The sequence below is a fragment of the Apodemus sylvaticus genome, chromosome 2, assembly GCF_947179515.1.
Source record: "Apodemus sylvaticus chromosome 2, mApoSyl1.1, whole genome shotgun sequence".
Classification (NCBI taxonomy): Eukaryota; Metazoa; Chordata; class Mammalia; order Rodentia; family Muridae; genus Apodemus; species Apodemus sylvaticus.
The window spans coordinates 65,944,475-65,971,580 of record NC_067473.1 but is presented as its reverse complement, the minus strand read 5'-3'; the positions used below and the strand labels follow the sequence as shown (position 1 = coordinate 65,971,580).

At 37.4% G+C, this 27,106-nt stretch overlaps 3 protein-coding genes across 9 annotated transcripts in view; 1 reads left to right on the top strand and 2 right to left on the bottom strand.

The window, feature by feature from the left end:
* Positions 1–27,106, bottom strand: part of LOC127678521 (anionic trypsin-2) — a 238,581-nt gene that overhangs the window by 40,830 nt on the left and 170,645 nt on the right. The gene's annotated exons all lie outside the window — the stretch shown is intronic.
* The window catches only part of LOC127678523 (anionic trypsin-2-like), a 204,748-nt gene that overhangs the window by 24,772 nt on the left and 152,870 nt on the right, over positions 1–27,106 (top strand). Inside the window, exons 1-5 of one of the 5 annotated variants that reach the window (XM_052173545.1) lie at positions 16,078–16,117; positions 17,097–17,256; positions 18,521–18,774; positions 19,138–19,274; positions 19,535–19,735. The exons of 2 other annotated variants lie outside the window; for them this stretch is intronic. In XM_052173545.1, the coding sequence (XP_052029505.1) occupies positions 16,078–16,117; positions 17,097–17,256; positions 18,521–18,774; positions 19,138–19,274; positions 19,535–19,684 (741 nt within the window). In that variant the 3' untranslated portion in view covers positions 19,685–19,735. Of the gene's footprint in view, positions 1–16,077; positions 16,118–17,096; positions 17,257–18,520; positions 18,775–19,137; positions 19,275–19,534; positions 19,736–27,106 lie in introns of those variants that run through there. 2 more of the 5 variants (XM_052173544.1, XM_052173546.1) reach the window with 2 other exon arrangements.
* Positions 1,561–4,493, bottom strand: LOC127678526 (anionic trypsin-2-like). Its single transcript, XM_052173548.1, has 5 exons — positions 4,433–4,493; positions 3,667–3,826; positions 2,478–2,731; positions 1,974–2,110; positions 1,561–1,711 (listed from the first exon to the last, which is right to left on the bottom strand). The coding sequence occupies exons 1-5, from the start codon at positions 4,491–4,493 to the stop codon at positions 1,562–1,564; spliced, it is 762 nt and encodes a 253-aa protein (XP_052029508.1). The 3' UTR covers position 1,561.

Here is a 27,106-nt window from a genome sequence, read left to right as displayed (position 1 = left end):
TAGCCCCCCACTCCCCGAAAGTCCCATAAGCTCCCTTCTCTCACCCTGTCCTCCCACCCACCCCTTCCCACTTCCCCGTTCTGGTTTTGCCGAATACTGCTTCACTGAGTCTTTCCAGAACAAGGGGCTACTCCTCCTGTTATATTTTATATTACGTATCATGATGGGGATTTTATTCTGTGACTCTTTTCAACAAACAAGTTTTAAAAAATGTGTATATAGGAAAGGTACTGAATTACTGGCAATCTTTTGTCCAGCCTCTTCCCTAATGGTATTTATCAGTTGTAGAAGTTCCCTGGTTGAATTTTGAGTGGTGCTTATTTATAATTTATATCATCTGCAAATAATTATACTGTGATTGTTCTCTTTCTAATTTAGATTCCTTTGATCTCCTGAAGTTGCTTTATTGCACCAACTAAAACTTCAATTTCTATCATGAATAGATTCAGAGTGGAGAGCCTTGGCTTTTTCATTTTTTATTAGAATTTCTATAGTAAGAATTTTGTACTATTTAAAAACAAAGAAATGCTATGGGAAAACATTTTGTTTTAATCCCAGGTGTGTAATACAGTGCTGCTTCAGATTGTCTATGGCCTCAAACTATGATTGGAGAGCAGAAGCTGAAATCAAGTATATAACAAATGGTCTACACATCCAGTATGCACTGACTTTTGAACGTGAGATAACTCATCTGAACTTGCCTTAAATACTTCCAATTACTGAACTTAAAAATGAAATAGCTGGGAAAGATAATCTTTCTTTCCCTAACTGCTTGTTGTTATTTTTGTTGTTTTTTTACATTATTTTTCTTTTGTTTTGGTGTTGGTGATAATGAAATGGCCAGAAACTGAAATAAAAACATAACAACTGTCTTGAACAGATTTGCATACAAGTAATATTTTAAGGAAATTACTCTTTTTTGAAAATTTTGTTTTTCATAGAGTATATTGTATGCATATACATGGTCATGATTTCCCTAACACACAAAAATGTTTACTTTTTCTCTTTCTCTAAAAAGCAAGCCAATGGACATTTAAAAGAGCTTAAACAGGTGCCAAGGTTATACATTCCTCTCCACAAAGCCACAGAGTCACTATTGGCGAAGAAAATACCTACACAACTTATTGAGCATAGAGGAGTTGAGCTGTTGCCTGTGTAGAGCATTGGTCCTTCAGGGTTAGCTTCTTTGTTATAAAATGGTACTATAAGTATTGCCAAAGGAGAAACAAACAAACAAAAAACCCAAAACAGCCATAAAACCTACAAAACCATAAAACCTTAAAACAATCCTTTCTTCCATGCAAAATATACCTAAGCTCTGGAAGCACATAGCTTCTTGTTCTAAGATATGACTTTGGAGATTTTTCTCTTCATGCACCGATACTACATGTATCTTACGTTGAGAGAAAGGATGCTTTTCAGAACACTGAAGATAAGAGATGAATTATCTGAAATGAAAGCTATCCTTAAAACCCAAGGGCTAAAGAGATCAGGTAGAGACTTTGACAGTAATGAAAATTTCAATTTATTGACAAAAAGACTGCAGAGGAATAGGAGATCTTTAGTTGGCAGCAATTGTGTCCTGAATCCAGTCCACATAGTTGCAGACCTTGGTGTACACACCAGGATTGTCTGCCAGGGCACAGCCATAGCCCCAGGAGACAATGCCCTGGAGCTCTCCATTGCAGACCACAGGTCCTCCAGAATCACCCTGGGAAAGAGGAACATGGTGCATGAGAAAGGGCATGTGAAATAGGGCTGCTTATATTAAACTCAAGACATGTTTAGTCTATCTTGCTCCATTTCTTTCCCCCAATAGCCCATCTGCTTTCCTAAAGACTGTGTTGAAATCCAAAGGAATCCCCTCATTTCCCATAGCACCACCACAGCTTACATTTTGCTTCACACTACTATGCTTCAGAGCCCCAGCCCGAAAAGAACAGAGGTTTGGATAAGTGGAGGGTGGCAATCACCTGGCAGGAGTCCTTGCCTCCCTCTAGGAAGCCAGCACAGACCATGTTATCAGTGATCTTTCCAGGGTAGGAGGCTTCACAGTCAGCCTGAGGCAGCAGTGGGGCATCCAGGCACTGGAGCAGGTCTGGGTCATTGACTGTGAGGAAAGGACAAAATGAAGACTGCCATATCCAGACAGGAATCCAGAGTTATCCCAGCTTGCAAGCAATGGACTATTTTCTATAACCTTATATTTTACAGAAAGAATAGCTTTCCCATTTGAGCATATTTACCACTGTTATCCTTCATGAAAAAAATAGTAGTACATTCTGCGTGTTCTTAGATCATACTTGAGATAAGTTCATTTGCTGTGCAAATTTCTCTAGCATCTCTTGCAGAACATAAATGTACTGTGCACCTTTATCATATTTACTGTTTTGAAACCAGTGGGGTAATTTCAGGTAGGGGGTGTTTACAGAGGATACAAACAAAACGATTATTAATAAGTGACAGGTTCTACTCACCAGCAAAGCTGAGAGTGTTGCCCCAGCCAGAGATGAGGCACTGAGTGCCTGCAGGTGCACAGGAGCTGGGCAGAGCCACAGTGGACACTCTGGCATTGAGGGTCACAGGGGAGGAGAGCTTGATCAGCATGATGTCATTGTTCAGGGTCTTCCTAACGAAGTCGGGGTGCTTGATGATCTTGGCAGCGTTGACGAACTGCTCATTGCCCTCCAGGACATTGATGTTGTGCTCTCCCAGTCTCACTTGGATGCGGCTGCTGGGAAGAGGAGGAATGCCACAGTCTGTTTCTCTAGTTTCCCAAGATCTACATGCTGAAACATCATACGAGAAGAATAGGGAATGTGGATACAATTTTCTTTTCTTTCTCAGAGATATGTGGTATACACGGGCTAATGTGATATTCTGCCATGTAGACGACTCTAAATTTGATCTTATTCCAAAATATCCAGTACAAAGAACTACAGCATCATTTAAAACTCTCTTTGTCTACTAAGTCTTTGTTCACTTCTTACAGGAACTTTTATTCTCAATTTCCTTTTGGAAGGATGCTCTACTTTTGCATTTAAACCATAAATGTCAATGTTGGGTAGTTTTTATTCATAGCCAAATTTTGTGACAGCATAGAAGCTCATTCTTGAGATTCCACTCTTCACTAGTGAGTCACGATTTAGCCTATGAGGTTGTGTAGTCAGTGTTTTAATTACTTTTTAAAATAATCCTTTTCATATGCAGTTAAACTAAAAGACTTTTTTTATATACACTGTTACTCAATCTCATAATAATATAAAAATATCTAGTCATAAAAATTAAGAATAAAGCAATATTCAGGTATATTTTCAAAAGTCTAAGAAAATTTCTTTTTATAGGACCAAGTTACCAGATGAGAAAATCTTTGTGAAATTCTTCATTAGTTTGTATGATGAGAAAATAGTCCTTTCTTCCTTTCAAGATGTTAATATATTTATTTATTTATTATTTATTTATTTCTATGTGTGTGTAGGGGTACATGTAGTATTGGTGAGACATTCTGTTATGTGCTCATCCAAAGACTTTGAACGTGAAATTCTGTCAGCTCCTTCTTTTCTTTCTACCTTTCCCTTTTTTCTCCAACTGTATCTCTTAGACATACAGATGCCTTCTGTAAAGGTGCCTCACTGAGTGTAATGTTGTTAGACAACTCTCACTTACCTTTTGTAACAGTGAGCTGCAGACACCACCCTCTGGTCATTGATGAGGGCTCCTCCACAGAAATGGGAGCCAGAGTTGAGGGATACCTGGTAGGGGACAGAGTTCTCTTGGCAGACATAGCCTCCAACAATCTTGTCATCATCAGCAGCAGGGAAAGCAACTAGAGTGGAGATATAGAAATGAAGTAAATTCAAGATGTTGCAGGGTGGACTGCTCAGCGTTTTAGTATTCCATTTCCTTTTTACTCTTTTTTGTAGCATTCTGAGCAGAATCACTAACAGGAAGCAGAGAAACAGCAATTCCTGTAGGCAACAGAGGATTTCTTGGCATTCAGTGGCAAGAAATGCAGGACAGATAACTAGATCCTAGTGATCTCAGAACTCTTCAGAGTTCCAGAGAAAAATAGATATTACCAAAGAACCCAATTAGTGGGATCCAATTAAACGTTAGTGGTGTTGTCCTGCTTTTCTCTGAAATTCCTCAAGAAGTATGCTTTGCATAGCCACACTGTTGCTGCTGAGGAATATTCCTCTTGGTTCATTTTATTCATCCTCTTTTTGGCTTCCCTTTCATCCTCTATAATCAAGGCCCTGTATTCAACAAAGGATGCTATAGAGAATGGATTGATACAGACAGGTGTGGAGTTTGAGAGATTATAAATGTGAAATTAGGATGTTGGAGAAGAAATATCAACACAAGCGTGAAAGTAGCAGACATGAAAATTAAACAGGCTTCGTTGCTTTTTATTTGATTAGAAAATCAGGACCACAGAAGGCATCAAACTCCCCAGCAGTTCCTACAAGGGCCAGGATCAGAAGAGCACTCATGGTGGCAGGGAGTACCGAATGCTGAAGGAAAGCACACTTTTATATTCTTGAGGAGGGAGAACTCTGTTTCTTGAGGTGGGGGTGGAATAACTTTGATATTTCCTAAGTAAACACACCTGCATTTTCTTCTTCTTAGATTCTTACATCACCTCTTTTTGGAGTTCTTGGCATAAGGAGACCTTCAGGTGTCTATAAATATTTTATTCCCAGAGAAAATGGATGGAATCATCTCATCTTGCAAGGATAGATGATAAAATGAGAGCAACAGAGGTAGGCTAGCCTTTGGCTACTGTGACCCTCTGTAATAGACTAAATTTGTGGGTGTTAGGTAAGAATGACTCTATGGTATTCTCAGATAGCCATTGATGAATGTTTGTTGCTTTTGGTAACTTTGTAGAAAACCTGGTTTTGATGAATAGTGGGGCTCTTTTAAGAACAATCCTTCTCAAATTGTCTTTCAGCTCTTCCTCAATTTGTTTTTCTGGTCATGGCTAATCTGCTTAATAATAAGAAGAAATCAAAAAATTCTATGTACCAGCAAAGGCACATCACTGATGTAAAAGAAGGAGGTACAGAATTTTCAATGCGTGTGGCCTTTTAGAGAATCTGCTTTCCATCAGGTTCTTTGCTGTCAGGTATGTGGGATGGAGAATGTGTGAGGTTTAAGTAGAAAATATCTTAATTTGCAGTGAAGTAGAGAAATATATGAATACAAGAGCAAATAAATAATATTGTTCAAATAAACCATGAAAATCCTGAGTAGAATCAGTATTGCTCTGAATTATGTTAAAAATATTTACTCTGTATTCTATCTCAAAGAGCCAGTGTTGGAAGTCTTTGCTCATTTTGAAGACTAGAGTTTGAGAAATGTTCTTCATGACATCTGAATAAATGTGATGTGTGCTGAAAAAATGAGAGAATTATGGATGTTTATGTTATATATGTAAGAGAATATAATGCTGTACTTAGTCAGTGATAAATCTCCACCTATGAGATTCTGTTTTTTGTTTGGTTATGGTTTTCAATTAAATCATCCCTAAAAGTTAGGTCTCATTTTAACATAGCAAAAACCAGCCATAGAAGGTCAGTACTTGATATTGTGCATACTTGTGTCTATTTTTAAGACTTAATTGGAGTATCTTTTCTACCAGATGTTTTACTGTCCACTGACTCCAAATATAGCAAAAAGTACCTTGCAGGTGATATCATGTTTGATGTCTTTGAAAAGTGGTGATAGTTCTGCAGCTGTCCATTAACAATGGGAGAAGCTTAGCCGAAATTGTGGCAATTGCTTCTGTGGGGAAAACTTATTGGAGGTTGGAGAAATTGGAAATCAGACAAAACTCTAAAAAAAAATGCCAACATGGGCTTCTTAACATATGTTGTTGTACTAAAACTGGCAAGGGTGAGTGAGTATCACATGCCCAATCAACCACTCAGTTTTGTCATCTCTGTATCTTGTTTGTCATTCATTTGTACTGCAGTCATTCTGAAGTGGAACATCTCTCACATTGCTATTTTTTTCATATTTTTCAGAGTATTTACTTACTTTCATTTTTCACAAGCATCTTGATATGAGGTATTCAGGAAGGAATGATTTGCATTAATTAATTTTACTAGAGAAATTACCTACAACTGGCTTCCTGTCACAAGGCCATTGGAAGATATGGAAACTATTGGAGCATGTGAGACTGGATCCAGGTGGCAGATAAGCAATCTGCTGACCATCCACCAGCACTTCTCAATGGAACAAACTACTTTCCCATTTTCCTTCTGGTATTTGTCTGCATGTCATAGAAGAATGCACTATTTTCCATTTTCCTGATACTGCACTCTTTCTCACTACACCAGATAAAGGGGGGTTATCCATGCATAGAAGGGGTTCTTTAAATATGAAAACAATGTGCATGGTGGTTCTTGTAGTTAAAGTACTCTCCAATTTGTCAGATCATCTCTGAATTATCCATTCCTTAATTCTTCTGTCTTTTAGTAATCTATATTCCCACTATGGAATTTTAGGACAAGTTCCCCTTATACTCACCTCTGTTCTCTCATTATTTTTCCATTATGTAACATATCCACCATGTTGCACTTTTGTGGCTTTGAAAATAATGTGCTTCCTATACCAAATATTGCTTGCTTTATAGGGATGATACCTTTTGAGTATTTCTATTAGGTAAAGGATATTTAGTTACAGTCTCTGACCTTATGTATACTCCTAGGTAATCAGATATTTGCACATACCTCCTCATTGTATCCCACTTACTAATCTTCACCTTTCATGTTTGTATTAAAGCTATGCATTTATCAATTGTTTGATTTCCAAATGTATGGAATAATCTATATACATATTTTGAACAAAATCTTGTGAGGGAGCTGCTTATTGGTTGAGTTTAACTTCAATTTTTTCTGTGTGACATAACTCAAATCCAATATGATTTATGTAGAGATATTTGAGTCCAGAAACATGGCTGCTCTGGCAAGTGATCATATCCAAAGGTATGATATGGCCAGAATGCAGACATACCTTGGGTTAGAGTATATCTGACTGGAACATGGACAAAACCTTAGTACATGCCTTTAATCCTTAACAATGAGTGTAATGTTAGACTGTAGGAGGAAGCAGCCATGTTTAAAAGTGACATCTTTTGATGAGTAATATATCAGAGAAAATGAGGAATCAGAGAGATATTTGAAAGCAATCAGAGATGCTCATAGGAGACTAGGAAAGTAAGAGAGTCTACTTAAGAGCAGTGAGAGAGGAAAAGCTGTGGTGTGTGGTGTGTGGAAAATGATGTGTGCATATGGCAGTTTTACTTTGACAGTTTTAAGGTGACAGATTACAGAAAGAACATGCTAGACAAAAGTGAAGACAGAATTACTCAGAGAAAGAGCCATTTGCCTAGAATTGATTGCCAACATTAGTTTGAGTACAGACAGAACAATTCAGTCAGAAGGTGAGATGATGGATTTTACCAGTCAACTTGGAAGATCAGATTGTAGGGCAGCAATAAGCTTCCACGTTGAGGTCTGGTGATAGTTGGAACAGAAAAGGAAATGCTCTGGGCTCAACCCAATATGTGTGGTCACACAACTTGCATAAGGTGCTCATCTCATTACTTTATCTGTGAAAAAATAAATATTTTCAATTATGTATATATATATATATGTATATATATCCATCATATATAAACTTATACATGTACAAATAATTATTTAGGATTAAAGTTTGCATTTTATGAAAGTCATAGGTTTTTTCATAATGACAGTTCACATATGGACAATTCTTGAACTCTATATTGAATTTTTTTGACTAACTCTTCATTAGTCTAAGTTCATTAAAGCAATTTCAATAAACCCAGATAGTGAATAAAGACTGACTGACAAAGCTTCATTATTTCATTATAGTAGATTGTCAATCTTTATTGATCAGAACACTATATTGGTGTTGAATTTAAGATGGGCAACAGAAAGCAGGCAATGAGTGTATGTGGGCATGTATTAGACTGACCATTGTGACTGGACACCTAACATGAGTAACTTAAAAGAGAATTATTTATTTTGAACCACAGATTCAGAAGTTCCATGACATAGTCCCTGGCCATTTATACCTTTGATAAGTTTGAACAATTTTTTTCTATGGAATCACCTGGTGACTCAGTGTGTGGGAGGATATGGAGAGCCTAGGAGGGTGACCTTAGCTGAGATTTCTATCGATGGGGATGTAAAGACTTACCTCCATTAGCAACGCAGTACTGTCAGTGGAAGGAGGGGAACATCAAGCCACTCACAAAACCTTCAGTCCAAAATTTGTTCTGCCTATGATATGTGAAGATGGAGTAGAGACTGAGAAAACATCCAACTAATTCTGTCCCAACTTGAGACCCATTTCATGGGAGAGAGCCAAAACCTGATACTATTAATGATGGCTATGCCTACAGACAAAAACCTAGCATAACTGTTTCCTGAGAGGCCTTGTCCAGCAGCAAATGTAAATGGATGCAGAGACTCACAGTTAAATATAAGTTGGAGCTTGAGAAGTCACAAAAAACAGGTTGGGGGCAGAATTGAGGAAGCCAGGGGTGTCATGATCATAGCAAGAATATCTAGAGAGCCAACTAACCTGGGGCCATGGGGCTTTATAGAGACCATATTGCCAACCAAAGAGCACACAGGAGCTTGACCTAGGTCCACACCTTTGAAGTAGATTTGCAGCTTGGTCTTTATATGGATCTCCTAGCAATTGGAAAAGAGACTGTTTCTGACTCTTTCTGCCATTGGATCCCCTCCCTTCACCTGAAAGACCTGTTGGACCTCAGGAGAAGAGGAGGTGCTTAGTCCTGCTGGGAATAAGTGTGTGGTGGTATAAAAAGGTCTTTCTTATTTTACTAGAAGTGGAAGGAGTGATGGGGAGGGGATTTGCAAGAGAGGTACTGAGAGAAGAGAAGGGTGGGGACTGTGATTAGAATGTTATATGACTAAAAGTAAATTATGAAAAAACTCTTATTATCCCAACCCTTAAATGGAATATATAGAAACTTAAATTACAATATGGCTGTACAATCTTATTGAGAAAGATAGATGCCTTACCTGCTATAACCAAAGCAGTAAATCATCTTTAGATAAATTGTACATACTGCACATGCCATACCATTGTATTGCAGAAATTTATATTTCCTGGGAGAATTCATATAAATACAAACACATTGAATTCAATGAAGCCTTGACAATAGTCAGTATAGATGAGGCTGAGATGCTGAGACATAATTACTCCAGTATGTTGCTTGATCTTACCTCAGACTGCCGCAATGCTACCTCTTCAAAAATCTTGTTCCAGGTCAATTTGAAAATAGCTAGCTAGCTAATCCAGTATCAAAGACCGATCCAATTAGGATTCCAGTTAAGCCCTGAAATTTCTTACCATGCAGAGACTGTACAGCAAATACTATAGCCAGAATCCTTAAGACTTACCAATATTTTCATTTTTTTTTTTTGGAGGGAAAGTAAGCAAGGGAAAATGATGGTCCAAATCATCAGAAAGCAATTTTAAGAGAGTGATGCCTGCATTCTCCATAGGCAGGATGGATGATTTATTGTCATTTGATGAATTTTTCATCATTAAAAGGATGGATTTAATCAAATAAGGAGGATTGGATGCAAGTTGTTAATGGAAACAAGCTATAGTATGTTAGACTCAGGGATTTCTTTATTTATTTTTCTTTTTAAATGCTTTCTCTCATGCTAGGTGGAAAAGAGGGGAGAATGAGTGAACAGGAAAAATAGACAGTATAGGAATAATATAAGAATAACAGAAAAGAAGGGCAGGTTGTCAAGTCCTACACTGTAGAGCTACTACTAGCCAAAATTTTTATATTGGTACAGATGATCTTTGTATATTTGTACATAATTATGATTATATTTGGTTATATTTGTTTAGATCCTTCTTAATTGATACAAAATTAAGGTTATATTTGGTTATGACATACCATATATTGGCCCTTTTTGAGGTATTGTACTATGTAATTCTTAAAATTTACTGTTTAGTTCTAATTATTTTGAAAGCTGCTAGTATAATCTGTTTGGGATAATTGAAAATTGCAAGATAGTCGATAGAAAAAAATCATGGTCACGTTAAAAACTACTCTAGTTTATTAAAGGTTCAACAGATAGTAAATAGCTAGAAACAAAACACTTGCTCATTCATGTATACTGTAAATAAATGGCCTTTAAAATCCCCAGAGGTACAAAGAACATGGCATTTAAAGATTATTTATTAATAAAAGGACTTAAGAATGATAGAGGTCTACTCCTAGTGGGCCCCCCCTCCCCCCGTTCTACTTCAAAGAAGATAATGGACATCACAGGACCTCCATATGGAGTTTACTTCAAAAGTTAGCAAGCTAGCTACTAAGCAAAAAAAAAAAAAATGCCCTTGGTTCAACTGCAGACAAAATACTGTCCAAACTGGATAAATGAGATGCAGGGAAGTTGATTGTCAAGCTTTGTAAGACAAAACTCATCTATTTGAGTTAATTTTATATCCAGCCACCTTACTGAAGGAAACAATGAAAACCTTGTTTATCAGCTGTATAAGTTCTCAGGTAGAATTGATGTGGTTGCTTATGTATACTATCATATCATGTGCAAATAATGACATATTGGCTTCTTTATACAATTTCTATCTCCTTGATCTCCATTTATTGTTTTATTGCTCTGGTTATAACTTTGAGTATGTATGATATTGAATAGACCTGTTGATACTGCTCATCCTTGTCTTGTCCTGATTTAAGTGGGATTACTTCAAGGGACTTTCCATTTAATTTGATATTGGTGGTTGGTATACTGTATTTACTATGTTTTACTTATGTATTTACTATATGTTTTACTATAGTGTACTTGTCATTGAAACAGAATGTAAACAGAGACAGAATGAAATTAATAGAGGTTATGAAACAAAGGGGTTTAACCGATATTTACAGAACATTTAACACTAAAAAATAATATAACTTCTTCTCAGTACCTCATGGAACCTTCTCCAAAATTGACCATATAATCAATCACAAAACAGGCCTCAACCAACAATTGAAATAATCCCATGCATCCTGTCAGATTATCATGGTCTAAGGCTCGTCTTCAATAATAAGAAAAGCAGCAGAAAACCCACATACTCATTGAAAGTGAACAACTCTCTACTCAATGATAACCTTGTCAGGGAAAAAATAAAGAAAGAAATTAAAGATTTCCAGGAATTCAATGAAAATGATCACACAGCATACCCGAACTTATGGGACAAAATGAAATCAATGCAAAGAGGAAAATTCGTAGCACTAAGTGCCTGGGTAAAGTAACTGGAGAGAGCCTTAACTAGCAACTTAATAATACAACTGAGAGCTCTAGAACAAAAAGAAGCAAAAACACCCAAGAGGAGTAGAAGGCAGGAAATAGTTAAACTCAGGACCAAAATCAACTAAATAGAAACAAAGAGAACAATGTAAGAATCAACAAAACCAAAAGCTGGTTCTTTAAGCAAATCAACAAGATAGATAAACCCCCAGGCAAGCGATATAAAGGACCTAGAGAAATGATCCAGATTAACAAGGTCAGAAATGCAATGGGAGACATAACCACAGAAATAGAGGAAATTCAAAAAAATCTTCAGATTCTACTACAAAAGCCTATACTCAACAAAACTGGAAAATCTTGAGGAAATGGATGATTTTCTAGACAGATACCATGTATCAGTGTTAAATCAAGAGCAGGTAAACTATATGAACAGGCCCTTAACCCCTAATGAAATAGAAGTCATTGAAAACCTCCAAACAAACAAACAAACAAACAAAAGAGCCCATGTCCAGCCGACAGTCCAGAGTTCTACCAGACCTTCAAAGAAGAGCTAATACCAATACTCCTCAAACTATTCCATAAAATACAAACATAAGGAATACGAATTCCTTCTGTGAAGGCACAGGTACTCTGAAACCTAAACCACACAAGAACAACAAGAAAAGAGAGCTTCAGACCAATTTTGCTTATGAATATCGATGCAAAAATATTCAATAAAATTCTTGCAAACCAAATAAAAAACCACATCAAAATGATCATTCACCATGATCAACTAGGCTTTATCCCAGGGATTCAAGATTGGTTCAATATATGAAATTCCATTAACGTAATACTCTATAAAAACAAACTCAAAAAATCACACGAACATCTCATTAGATGCTGAAAAAGCATTTGTTAAAATACAAAATGCCTTCATGTTACAAGTATTGGAGTGATCAGGAATTTAAGGCCCATACCTAAATATAATAAAAGCAATATACAACTTCTAATCTTTTAAATGTCAATGCAACAGATAACACAGCTGCTAAAATGTGCTAAGAAAGTTGTTAAGGAAGCAAGACCCTTCACATTAGCCACAAATAATAAAAAATATCTTGGGGTAACTCTAACCAAACAAATGAAAAGACCTGTGTGACAATAACTTCAAGATTCTCAAGAAAGAAATTGAAGAACATCAGAGGAAGGGAAGATCTCCCATAATCATGGATCAGTAGGATTAGCACAGTGAAAATTACCATTTTACCAAAATCAATCTACATATTCAATGGAAACTCCATGAAATATTTAACACATTCTACAGATATTGAAAACACAGTTTCTGACTTCATATAGAAAAGCAAAAAACCCAAGATAGTCAAACAATTCTGAACAATAAAAGAACTTCTGAAGGCATTACAATCCCTTCAAGCTGTTTTATAAAACTATGGTAATAGAAATAAAATGGGATTGGTTTAGAACCAAACAGCTTGATGAATAGAGGCACATCAAAGACCCAGAAATAAAGCCATGCATATATGGACATTTTATTTTTTGACAAAGAAGTTAAAACCATATAAAGGAAAAGGGAGTCCATCATCAACAAACAGTTTTATATGTTTTGTTTTGCTTTGTTATGTACTTTTTTTTAAAGGATTTTTTTTCTTTATTGATATTTTTTATTTACATTTCAAATGATTTCCCCTTTTCTGGGTCCCCACTCGCCGCAAGTCCCATAAGCCCTCTTCCCTCCCCCTGTTCCTCCATCTACCCCTTCCTGCTTCCCTGTTCTGGTATTCCCCTATACTGTTGCACTGAGTCTTTGTTATGTACTTTTTGTTTGTTTGGTTTTTGTCTGTTATTTTTGGGGTAATTTGCAAGTACAGAGGTCAAATATGAGGAGATGGGGAGATGAGTGGGACTGGAGTGCATAATGTGAAACTCACAATGGATTGATAAAAGAGAAGGAAAATAAAATCAGTTACATGTTAAGTATATTACAGATCATTGTCTTACTGTTCTAACCTGCTGTCATCTGGGTATGAGCAGGCCTGTGTTAGACGTGGCTCAAGTGAGTGAGGGGTCATGATAAGGCAAGACATCGAAGCAAGGTGCCACGTAAAATGTAAATTTGGTGTTCAAGCTCTGCCAAGAAAAACTGGCAGGAGGAATCATATTTTAACTCGTCCCTTCGGGACATATGGCTTGCTTTCCAGTAGCCTTTTAGATGCCACCTGTGGCAAACCTCACACTTCACAGCAGTTTCCATATATTTTTAGAGCCTTGATAACATACGCCAATTTCAGATAGTTTCTTGGCCAATAATGAATCCATCTGAGTCATAGTATATTTCCTATTAGTTTAAGATAATTCCCTTTTATTAATATGTCATCATTAAGCAGTTTTATAAAGAAATTGAAGCTCCATACATAAGTAATACAGGACATTACTGTTGCCTGAAATGTCTTGAAAAGCTGGCAGACATTTTACAAAAGGGACAGTACTCTGCTTAGACATTACCCCATGAGCCATTTAATGAGATTAAGGGTACAGAGGGAAGGGCTTTGAGTATCAATTCTATTGTATAGCAGAGCCAATGATGCCAGGGATGGATATGGAAGATATAAACAGACCTCACAGACAAGTATACCCAGTGAGTCCTGCTGTCCATTTTCTGTACCATTCAATTGGCATGCCAATTTGCATCACTAGATTCTGATCTCAGAGGTTTGCTCTTTGAGAAGCATCTCTAGAACTTTTGTTTATTTTCTAACTTAAGAGAGTTCAGTCATGAACTTTGCTTGTTCTTATCCTCCAACAACACTTAGATCAGACGAACCTAAAAAGTAAGTACATATTGTAGCCAGCTTCCTCAGTTAGCTCAAAAGTTAGATATACTCTCAAAAGATTTATCAATAGACTCCCTATAGGTAAGTAATGTCTCAATGAATTTCAGTGCTGTGAATCTGTCATTGTTAGAAGAGGTTCACAGTACTTCTACAGGACAATGTACTCAGAATTAAGTCTGATAGAAGAGTGGCACTGAAAAGAATATAGAATGTCAGAGTTATTCCACACTTTTAATATTGATGTCTATTTATGACTTCTTGTAAATGTGTAATCTCTCTAATCAATTTTCTGAACAGATATAAGACAGACCATTGTTCAAGTACTTCCTCATATGTAATCTAGGCTAGAGATGTCTGTCTTAAAGTTGATTCTATAAGGTAGGGAAGTTTTAATCTTTAATATAGATTATTAATATAACCATGAAGTTGCTGAATACAGGCTATTAAAAGCTTGAAAATGAGTGTCAAAAGTCATGACTGAGAGAAGAAAGGAGATTGTGGTATAGATCCATCTCTGAAACATTGAGGAAGTTCCTACTTTATTTTCCACACTCCAAAGGACATTCTAAGGATGAGCCTTGCTGGAAAGAAGAGTCAAGTGAAAGCCTACAGTACAAACCATGTCTGTTTCTTTCCCTCCCATATTGTTTTATTCTCTAATTCTGATTCCAAAGGCCCTTTGATATTATCTTCCCATATGATGAATTATTCTAGATTTAAGAATCATCATGAGATCAGACTCTCTTATGCTTTCATACAGGAGCATATTGTCTCTCAGAGGATTCAGCTGGCAGATGATTGAGAAAGATACAGATGATTGAGAAAGATGATGCAGAAAGATAGTGTCAAACAGTAGATGGAACTTGTGGAAGAAGTTGAGACGAGGAGGAAGGATTTCAGGCACTCAAATGATTATGTAGTCAACAAGAAGACCAAAAGAGTCAACTAACCTGGACTCATGGGGAACTCATAGTCTGAACCAACAATGAAAGAACATTCACGAGCTGGATCTAGGTCTCTCTCTCTCTCTTTCTCTCTCTCTCTCTCTCTCTCTCTCTCTCTATCTATCTATCTATCTATATATATATATATATATACACATATACATATATACATATATACATATATGATGTGCAGCATGCTCTTCATGTGGGCCCTGAACAACTGAAATGGGGGTTATCCCAATAGCTATTTCCTGTATGTGGAATATGTTCTTCATTCTGGGCTGTCTTGACTGGTCTAATGGGAGAGCAAGGATCTAGACTTGCAGAATCTTGATGTGATTGGGTTGGGGAGATACCCATGGCACCCCCTACTCCTCAAAGAAAAAGAGGAGGGGGGAAGAGGGAAGTAAATTTGGAGAGAGTAACCACGAGGGGGACAGTGACCAGGATGTAAAGTGAATAAAGTAAAAAATAAAATAAATAAATTTAATAAAGTATTACAATTAGCTCATAGTTACCAGAACCAGATACAATCCTTTTCCACATTGATTTCTAGGTCATAGAATATCCACCTACCAACCAATACCATAATCTTCCTCCAAGTAAATAAAATAAGTTTCTCATAAAGACAGCTTATATTAAAGACCATGGCCAGTTCTAACCACCTAACCTCTATATGTCAGCTTAAGAAGTCCATGGAGCATTGATGGAGTCTATATTTTCAATACTTTACCCAAGCCTCATTTTGAGATTCAACTCCTTTCCTTTCCTGTAGGAAATGTTACCTTATCTCATGTACCTCACCTACTCACAGAGTAGACAAACAGAGCAGAGATAATGGAAGAGTCTGGGAAGGGGAAACACACAGGTGTGTTTGTACAGAAGCAGTGCAGCCCTCCCTGAGTACCTCCTTCTCCCTGCATTGGCCTATAAAGGCAGGCTTCCCCAGAGTGCTCAGTACCTTCTGCCACAATGAGTGGACTTCTGATCCTGGTCCTTGTGGGAGCTGCTGGTGAGTTACACATCTTAACCCAGGTCCTAAAATCCTTGCAAGACACCATCAAGGATGCTATTCCCCCTTTGTCTACTGCAGTGTCCTCTTTCTTCCTCCAGCAGCAGCTCTGCTTCCAGTCTTTCAAGGTTCTCTGTAAGCCTCAAGTTTCTTATACCTTCCACTTTCATGTATTATGTGGGCTGAGAGTCTAGACTGTGGAGGTTACTGGGAATGTACCAGCAGGCCTCCTGTGTGTCCAGCAGTTGGGGGATATTACAGCCAAGGCTATATTTACAGAGGAATACTCTTAATTTTAAGTTAAAATCCTTATTTAATGAAGATAAATGTCTTAAAATTATTACCTTATGAGTCTGGGACAATTGAATGGTATTATACAGGACTTTTGTCCACTTTACATATTTTTCAAAACTACCAAAATGACTTTCAGACTTATAAACCTAAAAATCACATTAAAAATAATCTTTGGCAATAATATTATTTCTCTCTGTCCTATGTAATACCTGAAATTTATTTGTCCTTTTTATACACACTTGGGCTCTAAAATCTTGTGGGTTCATAAATCACTACATACCCCAAATATTTTCTAAGATAGTTCCAACCACCCTAAGTTCTTTAAACTCTTTTAGCCTCAGCAGGGCTCTGAATGATGAATTTGAGATCAAAGAAGGTAGTGGATTATACAATTATCTATGTACCCTAGTCCTGCAAGCTGACAGCAATGTTTGTCCTGTCCCTGGCAACCAATTAGAATGTACTCAGCTACAGATTATTTTTGTATGTCCTGAGTGTTCTGTAGGTTGGACAAACATTTTAATGCCTACTGACAATACAGTGTTACCTTCTTGCCTTCATTTATTATACTAAGGATTTTGTTTCAGGATTCTTAATTAGCTGAAAGTTGACAGAGGCCTAAGGGCTCTACCTTCCAGTACCTTGATGAATTGTCTTCTCAGTGTTCCTCTTGTGTTTATACAAGTTGCTGTCCCTGTGGATGATGATGACAAGATCGTTGGAGGATACACCTGCCAAGAGAATTCTGTTCCCTACCAGGTGTCCCTAAACTCTGGCTACCACTTCTGTGGAGGTTCCCTCATCAATGACCAGTGGGTGGTGTCTGCAGCTCACTGTTACAAGTCGTAAGTGATGGGACCTCACTGTACAGAAGACACACTTGATTGTCCTAAGACCATAGCACAATATCAGGCAAGAAATGTGGTTGTAGGTGAATGGGAAGAATCAGAGAAACTATATTACTGCCTGAAACTTATTTCATGAGTTTGGGGAGAATAATGGTACAGAATAGGAAGTTTTGGTATCCATAAACAATCAAAAGTAATTACAAGTACTGATAATAAGAACAAGAAAACTTGATTTTATAATAGAAAGTATGAAGCATGAAGTCACAGAAAGACTTTCACAAATAGTAATACTATGTCATATACAGGACATTGCTAAACTCAGAGATTTCAATGAGTGTTGACAATGTATAAGCTTATTTTTTTATAAAGTGTAAGCTTATTATGACTTTCAGTTTCAATTAATTTTACTATATACAGAGATATGAGGGTCAATTTCTATACCTGCTGATGTCACACATGAACTCACATCATAAAAATAAGTAAACAAATATATAATTATACAAACACACAAAATATCAATATGAAATGGAAAAGCACAACATGACAAAGGGCCTTTATATTCTCATTATAAAAACCAATGAAGAAGCTGGCAAAGGTTTTCACAACTGGTACCTTATTCCTGTAGCAATGAATTGTATTAGAGTTTTCAAAAATAGAGGTTAACATGGCTTTATCTTTCATTTTATTCACCTGTGGGTCTTATACTCAACAAGGGGGTGAATAATATTGTGTATTATTTGGGCTCTCAATCTTGAGTGTGGGTGAAAGAGATAAAAAGACATTACTAAGACATAGTGTGCATAGATTGTGACTAGTTGGGATTGCAGTTGGGTTCAAGAGAGTAAAGCTCACACAAAATCTCAGAATTCCATTGTCAAGGTTTAGACAACAGATATTGATCTTTCTTTCTGAAATGAAACTTTTCAGAAAGATTTGGAGACCAACAATTCAAGTGAATCATGAACAAGTACATAATTGCTGAAGAACTAAAAATGAGCTTCAGTGACATAGCCTGTATATTTTATATATATTACAATGACAGCAGTCTACACTGTTGTTCTTCATATCAGCCCCTTTACCCCATCTGCCTCTACAAAAGAAAAGGAGAGTGTGACAAAGAACAATGTATGCACCATTCCTGGTATTCTATAACACTACAGTAAAGTCTTCTATTCTGCTGAACCTCACAAGGACCACTGGGAACCTTATGGTATTTGAGTCAAAGAGAAACAGACTGTGGCATTCCTCCTCTTCCCAACAGCCGCATCCAAGTGAGACTGGGAGAACACAACATCAATGTCCTGGAGGGCAATGAGCAGTTTGTCAACGCTGCCAAGATCATCAAGCACCCAGACTTCAATAGGAAGACTGCAGACAATGACATCATGCTGATCAAGCTCTCCTCCCCTGTGACCCTCAATGCCAGAGTGGCCACTGTGGCTCTGCCCAGCTCCTGTGCACCTGCAGGCACTCAGTGCCTCATCTCTGGCTGGGGCAACACCCTCAGCTTTGGTGGTGAGTAGGATCTGTCACCTATTAATAATATTTTTTGTATTTTCTGTAAATACCACCTATCTGAAATTAACCAACTGGTTTGAAAACAGTAAATAAGTTAGAGGTGCACAGTACATTTATGCCCTGCAAAAGATTCTAGAGAAATTTACACAACAAATGAACAGATCCCAAGTATTTGGCCTGGAGCATGCAGAATGTACTATTATTTTTCTTGAAGGATAGCAGCAGTAAATATGCTCAAATGAGAAAGCTACTCTTTCTGTAGAACTTTAGGTTATAGAAAATAGTCCATTGCTTGCAAGCTGGGATAACTCTGGATTCCTGTCTGGATATGGCAGTCTTCATTTTTTCCTTTCCTCACAGTCAATGACCCAGACCTGCTCCGGTGCCTGGATGCTCCACTGCTGCCTCAGGCTGACTGTGAAGCCTCCTACCCTGGAAAGATCACTAATAACATGGTCTGTGCTGGCTTCCTAGAGGGAGGCAAGGACTCCTGCCAGGTAATTGCCACCTTCCACTTATGCAAACCTCTTTCCTGTTGGGCCTGGGGATGGGAAGCATAGTAGTGTGAAGCAAAATGTAAGCTGTGGTGGTACTATGGGAAATGAGGGGACTCCCTTGGATTTCAACACAGTCATTAGAAAATCAGATGGGCTATGTGGGAAAAAATGGAACAAGGGAACCTAAACATACATTGAGTTTATTATGTGCAGCTCTATTTCACATGCCCTTTCTTATCCTCTCTGTTCTTCCTTCCCAGGGTGATTCTGGAGGACCTGTGGTCTGCAATGGGGAGCTCCAGGGTATAGTCTCCTGGGGCTATGGCTGTGCCCTGGCAGACAATCCTGGTGTGTACACCAAGGTCTGCAACTATGTGAACTGGATTCAGGACACAATTGCTGCCAACTAGAGATCCCCTACTCTTTGCTGTCAGTATGACAATAAAGTGGAATAGTCATCACTTCCTTTGTTTCTGCCTCAAGTCTTTAGCTCTTTGGTTTAAAGCTTTCTTTCATTAGAAATAATTTTCTTCACTTAAATGTTCTGTAGGGTATTCTACACTTCAAAATAAATTTTGCATATGCATAGCACATAATGAGACAATAATTACAAGGATAAATATTTCAATATCTTATGAGCTGCTAGTATACATCATATTCTAGACCTAGCACATTTTGCTGGTAGTCTACCAGGGTAGAATGCCATGTTGTGGCAGACTGTCTTGTGTCTGTGTTTCTCTTTCGGTAGCATGAAGAGTTCTTGCTGTACAATAAAGGCTAGAACTTCAGTGCAAATGTTCTATCTAGGCAACAACTTGACTTCTTGGTAAGCAATGAGTTGGCTATGGGCTGTTTTCCATAACTGTGACTTGCTGTTGGGTTATGGGGAGAAGTATATAATTGTGGCATTAGTCTTGATGTTTTGGTGATTCCACTGGTTTAAATTTATGGTTTAAATCTAGCCTTTAATGGCTGAGTCATCTCTCTAGCCCTACTCGTTTAAATTTAAAAGAGGAAAAAAATGGAGCACAAATTTATGTGTTTATGCAAATGAAGAGGATGTATATTTATGCAATGCATTTTATTAAAAAATAGATTCAATTAAAGAGAAATTGGGCCCAAAGAATTACATGGCAATCTGTTCAAGGCAGTGAGTGTCCTAAGGTCTTTAAGAGTACTTGTTTTGCTCTAATGTAATTTCAGTTTCTGGAAATAACATCCTGACTCAAAGCAAACCAATCCAAAACCAAATAATATAAAACAACAGCATAAACCAATTAGGTAAAGAAAAATTCATTTTTTTAAACTATTCTACTTTTAAGTTTATCACATGATCACTTCATTTGATACTGTAAAATCTGTGACAAAATCCAGCACACATGTTAAATGTCTTGGAGTGATTAGGGATACAAAGGACACACATGGACCTAATAAAGGCTTTTTACAACAAGTTGGCAGTCAACATCAAATTAAATGGAGAGAAACCTAAGGCATTTTGTACCCAGACTTTTTACTACTTTATGTGTTCCTATTCTATCACCCTTCTCCACAGTTGTCTCTTACAATCCCCAAACACTATGTAGGAGAGAAAAAGACTAGAGGCAAGGGTACAACAACATTGTTAGACTACATCTTGCTGATTAGCTGCATTGAGTTCTTTGGGCCAATTCTCTTCATTGTAAGCATATCTTCAACTTGCATCTAGCACCCAGGAATTTTTGTGTTTCCTCCTTTTATGTTCTTCATTTCTAATATTTCCATACTTTATCTCAAAAAATTCTTTATAAAGTTCTCTTCCTTTGCCATTGATGATATAGCAGTTGACTTTGAATCATTTAAATATACTTTTATTGTTTTCTTTCTTATAGCTTTTATTCAAACAATAGATTTATATTATGGTTTACCTGCTCCACCTCCTCCAAGAGCCTCCATATCTTCTCTCCAGTCAAATATACTCTCTTTCCATTTATTGTTACAAAATAAACAAGCATCTGAAGAATCATAAAAAAATAAATGAAAATAAACAAGAATAGGACAAAATAAAGAAACTAACAGAAAGAAAAAGCACAAGACACATATAGAGACTCGGCAAAACATAGATTCATGCACACAGGAACCTTTAAGACTATAAAAGTGGAATTCCTAAATTTTATGCAAATATTCTATTAGATGAAAAAATGAAGTGTGTCTAAATATTATGAATCAAAGAAACACTAAAAGCTCTAAAGCTCACTGTTTTCAATTTGTATTTGTCAGTTACTGTTGGGAAGGAAGCCTGGTTTTTTGTTTGTTGGTTGGTTTTGTTTTTTAGTTTTTTCTATCTCAGTAATCAGAAAGACATATTTGATGGTTTAGTAAGAATAAAATAAACTAAATATATTTTTCAATTACATATAAATGGAACATTTAAAATTATAAAGCAAAACAAAACAAAACAACAAAAACTCTGAAAATCTAATGTGAGAACACAAACCCCCCAAACCAGGAAAATAAAATACCCCTCAAAAAACTCCTGAAAAATTACAAAACCGTAAACAAATATCCCACCTCCCTTGCCTTTATAGGGTGCTCCCCCATCCACCCTCTACTGTCCTCCTGCCCTGGCATTCCCCTACACTAGGGCATCGAACACCTTCAGGCCCAAGTGCCTCTCTTCCCACTGATATCCAACAAGGCCACCCTCTGCCACAAATGTGGCTAGCACCATGGGTTGTTCCATGTGTATTTTTTGGTTGTTGGTCCAGTTCCCTGGAGCTCTGGGGGTCTGGCTTGTTGACACTCCTGCTCCCACCAAGGGGCTGCAAATCCCCTTGGCTCCTTCATTCCCTTCTCTAACTCCTCCATCAGTGACCCCTGAGCTCAGTCCAATGGTAGGCTGAAAATTTCTACCCCTGTATTTGTCAGACTCTGGCAGAGCCACTCAGGAGACAGCCATATTAAGCTTCCGTGAAAGCTAGAAGATCCTGGGCAGATCTCATACAGACCCTAAGAGAACACAAATGCCATCCCAGACTACTATACCCAGCAAAACTCTCTATCACCACCGAAGGAGAAACCAAGCTATTCCATGACAAAACCAAATTTACACAATATCTTTCCACAAATCCAGCCCTACAAAGGATAATAGATGGAAAACAGCAACACAAAGAAGAACATGTGAAGAACATTGCTAAACTACACCCTAGAAAAAGCAAGAAAATAATCTTCTTTCTACAAACCCAATAAAAGATAGCCACACAAACAAAAAATAACATCAAAAATAAGAGGAAGCAATAATAACTATTCCTTAATAGATCTTAACATCAATGGAATCAATTCCCCAATAAAAAGACATAGATTAACAGATTGGAGAACCAAATAACTTGATTAAAAAATAGGGAAAAGAGCTAAATAGAGGTGTTGGCTATTGGTTTGCTGTATATTGCTTTCACTATGTTTGGGTATGGGCTTTGAGTTCCTGATCTCTCCAAGACTTTTATCATGAATGGATAATGAATTTTGTCAAAAGCTTTTTCAGCATCTAATGAAATGACCATGTGGTTTTTTCTTTGAGTTTGTATATGTAGTGGATTACATTGCTGGATTTCCATATATTGAACCATCCCTGCATCCCTAGGATGAAGCCTATATGATCATGGTGAATTATTGTTTTGATGCATTCATGGATTCATCTGGCCAGAATTTTATTGAGTATTTTTGCATCAATGTTCATAAGGGAAATTGTTCTGAAGTTCGCTTTCCTTGTTTGGTCTTTGTTTGGTTTAGGTATAAGTGTTATTGTGGCTTCATAGAATGAATTGAATTGTGTTCCTTGTGTTTCTATTTTGTGAAATAGTTTGAAGAGTATCAGTATTAGATGTTCTTTGAGATCTGATAGAATTCCCCACTAAACCCTTCTAGTCCTGGGATGACCATTAATGACTGCTTCTATTTCCTCAAGAGTTATGGAACTTTTTAGTTGGTTTATCTGATCCTGTTTTAACACTGGCACCTGGTATGGATCTATAAATTTATGAATCTATGAATCTAGAAAATTGTCAGTTTTGTCCAGATTTTCCAATTTTGTTGAATATACGCTCTTGTAGTAGGATATGATGATTTTTTGAATTTCCACAGTTTTTGTTGTACTGCCTCTGTGTTCTTTGCTTAGTCTGGCTAAGGGTTTACCTATCTTGTTGATTTTCTCAAAGAACCAGTTCCTGGGTTTGTTGATTCTTTTTTCTTTTTGAAAAGCATGTTCCTTTATTGAAAAAGGAATTAAAAATGTTTTATGATAAAATTGAAAATTTCCATGGAAAATATTTCTGATCAAATTGAAGAGATATATAGAAAAACACGTTAAAATTGACAATTTTCATGGAAAATTGAAGAGTAAAGTGGTAGACATGAAAAACATTGCTAAACTAATTGAAAAAGGAAGTAGCCACATTTTAAGACAGAACTGAAGATTCATGTGGAAAATATTTCTGATAAAATTGTAGAAAAACGTAGAAAAACATGTTAAAAACCAGCATCTTGCTTGTTAGTGGCTCAGTGTCTGAGAGATTTCAGAAGACCAGGTTAGTTGAGGCTGCTGGTCTTCCTATGAGGTCACCCTCCTCCTCAGCTTCTTCTAGCCTTTCCCTAATTCAACAATAGAGGTTCCAGACTTCAGTCCAATGGTTAGGTGTAAGTATCTGTATCTGTTTCAATCAGCTAGTGGTTGAGCCTCTCAGAGGACAGCATGCTAGGCTCCTGTTTGTAAGCACATCATAGCATCAGTAATAGTGTCAGGCCTTAGTGTCTCCCCATGAGGTAGATCCCCAGTTGGGCTGGTCATTGGACCATCTTTCCCTCAGTCTCTTCTCCATTTTTTGTTCCTGCAGTTCTTTTAGAAAGGAACACTTCTGGGTGACAGATTTTGACTGTGGGATGGTAACACCATCCTTCATCTTGAAGCCTTGTCTATGTTTTAGTGTTGGACATTATGAGGAACATTTTAGTGAAAAGGAGAAAGGGGAGAAATGAAAAATATAAAATGTGTGTATCAAGTATCAAAGGGGCACCAGGAAGTAGAAAAGAGCTAACTCTTTTGTTCAAGGAAATAAATGGATTAAGAGAATTTTAACTATAGGAAAAGATCCCACTCATCTAAGCTTACTATTTATGGTTTTGCAGTTAAACAAGGGAGAATTCTATCTAGGTGTTACTATTATGTTCTTAATTTTAATCTGAAATGAATTACATTCCAGAAATGGAGTATACACAATTTTGATTTAGATCTTGAGGAGCAGTGGCCATGAAAGCTTAGGCCCAGGTATGGTATAGCACACAGCTTGAAAGCCAGGAGACAAAGGCAAGCAGATCTCTGAGTTCAAGGCCAGGCTAGGGTAAAGAAATTTCTAGGTGAAGAAAACCTTAAGTCCAAGCATGGTGGTACATGCCTTTGATCCCAGCATTGAGGACACAGAGCCATGCAGATATCTGATTTCATGGTCAATCTACAGAGCAAGTTCCAGGACAGCCAAGCTCAGGCAGTGAAGGAGCTGGGAAACAGAAAACATGTAATAGTGTAATAGGACAAGGGGCCAAGTTTCAGCACCAGCAAGCAGCAGAATGTAGCAGCTTTGGTCATGTGACTCTGGCTTTAGAGTGAGGAATAGAAGGGACTACTGGGACAATAGATTCTGGTCAGCTGGAGCTAAGAAATTATCAGTGATTACGAAGAAACCAGCATCACTGAGGTGAAATGTGTTTTCTGAGAAAAAATACTCAATAAAATTCTGGCCAGCTGAATCCAAGAATGCATCAAAACAAAAATTCACCATGATCATATAGGCTTCATCCCAGGAATGCAGGGATGCTTCAATATATGGAAATCCATCAATGTAATTCACTAATTATGAAAATCTACTAATTACACTAATCAAAAAACATTTTGAGATTTTATGAGGTCCCATTTGTCAATATTTGATCTTAGAACAAAAGCTATTGGTGTTCTGTTCAGGAACTTTTCCCCTGTGCCCATATCCTCAAGGGTCTTCCTCAGTTTCTTTTCTACGAATTACATATTTATGAATATGTAGTAAGTCCATATTAGTAAGTCCAGCTGCAACATGAGGTACGGTCCTGGCTACATCTGGAACATTTGCTGTACCTCATGTTGCAGCTGGACTTACTATATGTAAGAATCACAATGATGATAATAGTTTTAAAGGCATGAAAGGTCCATGGAGAGCCACTGAAGCTTGGCAGTGTGTGAGGTCAGGCCACTGGTGAAAGTGCAGCCTTAGTTACAGTTGACAGCCTAGGACTGAATGGGTTGTGCAAAGAAGTTGAGGCTTGACACCATAAAGAGCGCCTATGAAAGTCTATTGGTGAAGCCTAGTTGCAAGGAGAAACCCCAGAATATTAGAGATTCTAGTACCACCCATGAAATGTCTACCAGACACAGCAGCAGCAGTGGAGTAGAGTCAACCAGAGCTTAGAATGCTACAGAGGGCAGAGATGGAGAAATGACCCAAGCCCTTTCAAGATGCACAGAAGATTGTGTGTGGATCCCAGACACTGGAACTAGAAGCTGTAAAGTTAAATTTGTCTTGGAGACCCCAAGATGATAGAGATATCAGAGCCATGGGATGCCTGCTGAGGAAAGATGCTAACAGGGACTGGAAACAGCCCAGGAGAAAGAAGTTTGTTGCAGTCAATAGCAAAGAAGTTGGAGATCTGAAGAGTGTTTTGACATCGGACATGGAGATGCAGCATTTGGAGTTTGCCCAGCTGGCTTTTGGTCTTGAATTCATCCAGTATTTCCCCACTATGAAATTTTGGAATAGTAATGTATATCCTCTGATGTTGGAGGTATGTGATCTGCTTTTTTAAATTTTGATTTTATAGGGCATTACATTTAAGTGGTTGGATGAACATCAGAAGAGACTTTGAACTTTGGACTTTTAGCATTATTGAGACTGTAATAGACTCTGGGGGATGTTTGAAGTGGATTCAATGTATTTTGCATTATGCTAGGTATGGCCACCATAGAGTCATAGGTCTGAACAAGCCTATGGGAGCCAGGGAGTAGCATATAGTGATTTGAATATGTATGACCCAGAAAATGGTACTATTAGAAGGTGAGATCTTGTTAGAGTAGATGTAGCTATTTTGGAGGAAGTGTGTCACAGTGGGGGTGGTGTTTGAGTCCCTTCTCCTAGCTGCCTGAAAGCCAGTTTTTTCTTGTTTGCCTTTGGAACAAGATGTAGAACTCTCAGCTCCTCCAGCACCATACCTACCTGGATGCTGCCATGCTTCCCACCATGATGATAATGGACTGAACCTCTGAACCTGTAAGCCAGCCCCAATTAAATGTTGTCCTTTATAAGAGTTGCCTTGGCAGCATACAGGCACTGGACCAAGGCCCCAGGCACATATATTGAGGGGTCTGACTGGTCTAGCCTCAGTGGGAGAAGATGTACCTAATCCTTGAGAGACTTGAGGCTCCAGGGAGGGGTGATTAATTAAATAGTAGGCATAAAAATAATTCTGAGTTGCTAGAAAGTGGAATTATAAATATTTTCAGGTAAAACTGAAGACTTACATGGAAAATATTTCTGATAAAATTCAAGAAATATATAGAAAAACATGTTAAAATTGACTATTTCATGGAAAATTATACATATAAAATGGTAGACATAAAACCCTTTCTAAATTAATTGAAGGTGGAATTAAAAACATTTTGAGATTTTATGAGGTCCTATTTGTCAATTCTTGATCTTAGAACAAAAGCTATTGGTGTTCTGTTCTAAAACTTTTCCCCTGTGCTCATGTCCTCAAAGGTCTTCCCCAGTTTCTTTTCT

Coding starts and splice junctions, on each gene's coding strand:
- LOC127678526 (XM_052173548.1), bottom strand. CDS start 4,493: ATGAGTGCTCTTCTGATCCTGGCCCTTGTAGGAACTGCTGGGGAGTTT. Junction 2,111..2,477: donor CAACACTCTCAGCTTTGCTG/GTGAGTAGAACC, acceptor CTTTCCTCACAG/TCAATGACCCAGACCTGCTC. Junction 1,712..1,973: donor GAGGCAAGGACTCCTGCCAG/GTGATTGCCACC, acceptor CCTCTTTCCCAG/GGTGATTCTGGAGGACCTGT.